A 5,503-nucleotide genomic window follows, 5' to 3' on the forward strand; every position below is an offset into this window, starting at 1 on the left:
TGGTCTGAGGGTTGTATTTGTTTTGACCTCCAGATGGACCAACGTCGTAAGGGGACAAACCCCGTCCGGCCCAGCAGCCCGCGGCCCATCCACCGTAGGAACCCAGCGGCAGCGTCCCAGAGTGGCGTCCCACCTGGCACTGACCCTGGCTCCTCAGCTGGAAAGCCGCTGACTCTGGATGTAAGTCTCACTCTGGCTCTCAGTGGAAAAAGTGAAACTTTACTACTGTATGTTGACATGCACACATAAGGCATAAGGCCTACTGCAGTAATTACACTGTGAAAGAAATGCAGACATTTGGCACAGAGACTTTGTGTTCATGTGCTTGATGTTGTGATATGTGTGAAGTCTGAGATAGATATAGACAGATAGATATGAATCAATCTTATTGTTTGGTAATGTTCATATTCCTGTTTATCATGTCCTGTACATATATTTAGACTGGCAACATTGTTATTGAAGCTTTTATTAAAATAAAGCCCTGTTGAATGGAAAAATGGTACGTAGATAGATAGATAGATAGACAGATAGATTGATAGATAGATAGATTGATAGATAGGTTCATTAAGGCAGCAACTCAACCATCGTCATCTTCTACTATGTATTAACTATTACACTTTATACAGCTAACTCTTCTATACTTTTGCTTGTATATAATTTAGGCCGACCAACGTCGTAAGTGGACAAGAGCCTTTGTTCCAAACCCCGTCCGGCCCAGCAGCCCGCGGCCCATCCACCGTAGGATCCCAGCGGCAGCGTCCCAGAGTGGCATCCCACCTGGCACTGACCCTGGCTCCTCAGCTGGAAAGCCGCTGACTCTGGAGGTAAGTCTGACTCCTGCTCTCAGTGGAGAAAAGTGAATCTTTTTGAATGTATGTTTACATGTACACATAAGGCATAAGGCCTACTGCAGTAATAACACTCTTAAAGAAATGCTACATTTGGCATATTGAGAGAGCATACTTTAATATGCATAACACACCATGGTAGTTATGGAATAACTCAGCAGCAGTTTGACTTCTGGATACATAAAGAATGTTCAGGAGACTTTGATGACTAACATGAAAGAATTTATTAAACTCTCGATAAAGGAGAATAAGGAAAACAGTACAGTTAGATCAAGGTGTTTTATTGTGTAATGCTGTCCCAACTCTAGTCTCTGTCCCTTTCCAAGAGGCATTTATGTCCTGCTGAAACTGTAAAGTTTCATAATGCAAAGCTATTGATGGCACTATAACATAGGCACCACAAACAAAGATGTTCACCCAAACAATGGCTGATTTATTATAGATATATAACAATATTTTAAATATCACTATTATAATTAGTTTTGATATATTAGATTATGACTGACGTTTTTAGTATGGTGTTAACGTGCAGAAATGTTACAGTAGGCTAAACTGTACAATTAAACTTCATCAGTGCTGCAGACTGCATGCTCATCTGCTTGATGTTGTGATATGTGTGGCGTGTGAGATGGATATAGACAGATAAATATGAATCACTCTTATTGTTTGGTTGTTCATCATGTCCAGTCCAGATATTTAGACTAGCACCATTGGTATTGAAACTTTCATGTCAATAAAGCCCCTTTGAATTGAAAAAAGGTAGATAGATAGATAGATAGATAGATAGATAGATCGATAGATAGATAGATCGACAGATGGATAGATAGATAGATAGATTTATTAAGGCAGCAACTCAAACAACGTCATGTTCTATGGTGCATTAATTATTACATTTTATACAGATAACTCATGCATACTTTTCCTTGTTTTTAATATTATGTTTAGTATTAAATTTAATACATAAGATTTATTTTTATTAAGTATTGTTCCATTGTGATCGTGATCCTTATAGTTCAACATGTGATGTGATAAAACAGTCCATGGTGTTAACATGATGTGGAGCAGTGGTCTGAGGGTTGTATTTGTTTTGACCTCCAGACCGACCAACGTCGTAAGGGGACAAGAGCCTTTGTTCCAAACCCCGTCCGGCCCAGCAGCCCGCGGCCCATCCACCGTAGGATCCCAGCGGCAGCGTCCCAGAGTGGCGTCCCACCTGGCACTGACCCTGGCTCCTCAGCTGGAAAGCCGCTGACTCTGGAGGTAAGTCTGACTCCGGCTCTCAGTGGAAAAAGTGAAACTTTACTACTGTATGTTGACATGCACACACAAGGCATAAGGCCTACTGCAGTAATTACAGTGTGAAAGAAATGCAGACATTTGGCACAGAGAGAGCATACTTTTTAATAACATTATGGTTTTACTCAATAATCAATTTGTTCACTAAAAGAATGTTGAAAATGGTTGTGTTTAAAATTCAACAAAGCAATTTGTTGTATTTCAGCCGAATACTGAAACAGAACTGAGAAATGCAGAACTGAGTGCAGTACAGTAATATTGTTACTTATTATCACTTGGCAATAGGCTGAGGTGTATGCGAAGCCAATCTACCCTGTTTCCGCTGACAACATCCCCTTATCAACCTAGACTCTCTCAATCTGTAGTGACACACATAAATTCATACTTGAAGAAATGACAGGTTCTGTTTTTACTGTATGGCCAAATAGAGCTTCTCATCCCCTGACCTGGGACCTAGGAATGACCCAATTTGAACAAAGTTTTCCCTCTTGTTTCATCTTACATACTATGGTGTTTTGGAAAAATGTCACCACAATGGTGACTTAGTTGACCTATCTCAACAGCGCTGTGGCGTAAGGTGTGGATACACCACAGACACATTCTAGGATAGGAGAAAAAAACACTCTGAGTTGTTAGCATATCTTCAATCACAATCAACTTAGGCAGCGCTGAGCTGCGGACGCAGCAACGGTGGCTCTGCAAAATACTCTCAAGAAGAAACTTGTTTAGGTGAAACATTTGACTCCTGCAAAAGAAAACGCCACACAAAATATTAAATAAAGTTAACTGTTTACACAATAGAATAATGTAAGCTATTTAAATTAGCACAAATTGCACAAATTAGTAAAGGTAATTTTCTCTTGCCAGTGTATTGACGTGTGTACTTTGTCTACACTCTATCCTACCAAATGGTCCCAAACGCTCAAGTTAGATAGTAAATGCTATAAACACATTCTTTGTAAATGTTCCCAATCTTTCACTGAAAAAGACAAGCAAGCCTGCCGTATTGCACAATCCTAATTTTCTTTCAAACCTGCCATTTCTAGAATGTGGCTTGCTAGCTCGTATTATGTTGTTGTTTACCGTTGCAAAGGGAATCTAAGAACGGCAACACACACAGAGCAGAAGGTCAGGGGAAAAGCCTGACATCATGCGTCTGTCTTTTTTTTTGGAAATGTAGTTATGTTAATCCAGGCTAAATGTGTTTTAACATGATGTGTGATTTGTTTTTATCTTTAGATGGCACTCAATGCTCCTCAGCCGTTATGGGACGGCCCAAAGCCGCAGTGGGTGAAAAACATGGAGGTTTGTATGGAAAGGAGAAAGGAGTTTGGCGGCTGGCACAAGAGTGCCACTCAGCCTGCAGGTAAGCCTGACTTTGGTTTCACCAAGCCGCGCCAAAAAACTCCTTATGGCTCCCCACATTTCTACAGCTTTTCGCCTTTTCCTTCGCCCTGTTACTCCCCGTGTGGCTCTGACCCCGGTTATCCAAGTGGTTCCCCACTTGGCTCTAACCCCGGCTCTTCAATTGGCCCCCCATGTGGTTCTAACCCTGGCTGTCCAAATGGCTCCCCACGTGGCTCCAAGCCTGGTTTTCCAACTGAATTCCCACATAGTTCTGACCCTGGCTCTCCATGTGGCCCCCCTGGTGGCTCTAACTCTGACTCTCCATGTGGCTCCCCACATGGCTCCAACCCTGGACTGTCAAGTGGCCGCCTTTGTGGCTCTGACCCTGGCTCTCCAAGTGGCTTCCCGTCTATCTCTGACTCTAGCTCTTCGTGTTGGTTCCCTTCTATCTCTGACTCTAGCTCTTCAAGTTGGTTCCCTTCTATCTCTGACTCTAATTCTCCATGTGGCTCTCCAAAAGGCTCGCCACATGGCTCTAACCCTATCTCTCCATGTGGCTCTCCAAAAGGCTCGCCACATGGCTCTAACCCTATCTCTCCATGTGGCTCTCCAAAAGGCTCGCCACACGGCTCTGACCCTGTCTCTTCATGTGGCTCTCCAAAAGGCTCGCCACACGGCTCTGACCCTGTCTCTCCATCTGGCTCTCCAAAAGGCTCGCCACATGGCTCTGACCCTGGCTTTCCAAGTGCCTCCCCTTGTATCTCTGACTCTAGCTCTTTACGTTGGTTCCCATCTATCTCTGACTCTAGCTCTCCATGTGGCTCTCCAAATGGCTTGCCACATGGCTCTAACCCTGTCTCTCCATGTGGTTCCCCACGTGGCTCTAAGCCTATTTCTCCAAGTGGCTCCCCACAAGGCTCCCACCCTGTCTTTTCAAGGGGCTCCCCACATGGCTCCCACCCTGTCTTTTCAAGGGGCTCCCTACATGGCTCCCACCCTGGCTCCCCTGTTGCCTCCAGTGAGCTTCCACTGACCTACTCTGACCAACCTCAGGTACCCACTTCATCTTTGAAAGCAGGCCCCTCTAGAAGACCATGTGCACCTAGTGCTCCTCTGCCGTCATGGAGGGGCCCTGAGCAGAAGTGGGTGAAGAACATTAGGAGGTTAATGGACATGAGAAACCAGGGCAGGGGGCGCAAGAGAGCCGCTGCAGGTAAGTCTGCTGGTAAGTACTTTTGTCTATAAATTGATTTTTAATTCAGTTTTCAGATTTTATTGTGCTAAACTGTGTTGAATGTATTTGAATACTTTTGCTTTTAATCTTTAGAATTTTTCTTTAATTAATTTGAATTGATCTGAATTTATTTAAATTGAATTTATTAATTGGCTGGAATTTGAAAGCAAGTGTGAACCCTCATGTGCAAGGTAAATATGATTTTTTTGTTTTAGTATCAGAATGATAGAAATGGATAGTTCTTGTTCACTTCTGTTCTTCACTTAGATTTTAAGTACTTTCTGTTGTCTGCACTTGTTTTGTTGTGACAGAGAGGAGAGGAGATGTATGGTTTTCAATCCCGATTTCATCTTTTATGTCAAATGCTTGTAACTAACCTAGTTCTGGGGAGTTCACTCCCCAAAATCCTTACGTGTATTTTTGCCCAGCATATTTTCTTAGGCCCTTCTATGCTCTGCGATGCCCTGTGATGCCCTGTGATGCCCTATGATGCCCTGCAATGCCCTGTGATGCCCTGCTATGCCCTGTGATGCCCTGCTATGCCCTGTGATGCCCTGCAATGCCCTGTGATGCCCTGTGATGCCCTGCCATGCCCTGTGATGCCCTGCCATGCCCTGTGATGCCCTGCAATGCCCTGTGATGCCCCTTCAAAGCCCTGTGATTCTATGCGATGCCCTGTGATGCCCTGCCATGCCCTGTAAGGCCCTGTAAGGCCCTGCAATGCCCTGTGATGCCCTCTGATGCCCTGCTATGCCCTGTGATGCCCTGCCATGCCCTG

At 44.1% G+C, this 5,503-nt stretch overlaps 1 protein-coding gene across 1 annotated transcript in view; it reads left to right on the top strand.

The window, feature by feature from the left end:
• Window positions 1–5,503, top strand: part of LOC117938254 (basic salivary proline-rich protein 1-like) — a 15,873-nt gene that overhangs the window by 9,960 nt on the left and 410 nt on the right. Inside the window, exons 2-5 of the mRNA XM_034862777.1 lie at window positions 34–180; window positions 663–824; window positions 1,947–2,108; window positions 3,384–4,704. Coding sequence (XP_034718668.1) covers window positions 34–180; window positions 663–824; window positions 1,947–2,108; window positions 3,384–4,704 — 1,792 coding nt within the window. The remainder of the gene's footprint in view (window positions 1–33; window positions 181–662; window positions 825–1,946; window positions 2,109–3,383; window positions 4,705–5,503) is intronic.

This window comes from Etheostoma cragini, chromosome 22, assembly GCF_013103735.1.
Source record: "Etheostoma cragini isolate CJK2018 chromosome 22, CSU_Ecrag_1.0, whole genome shotgun sequence".
Classification (NCBI taxonomy): domain Eukaryota; kingdom Metazoa; phylum Chordata; class Actinopteri; order Perciformes; family Percidae; genus Etheostoma; species Etheostoma cragini.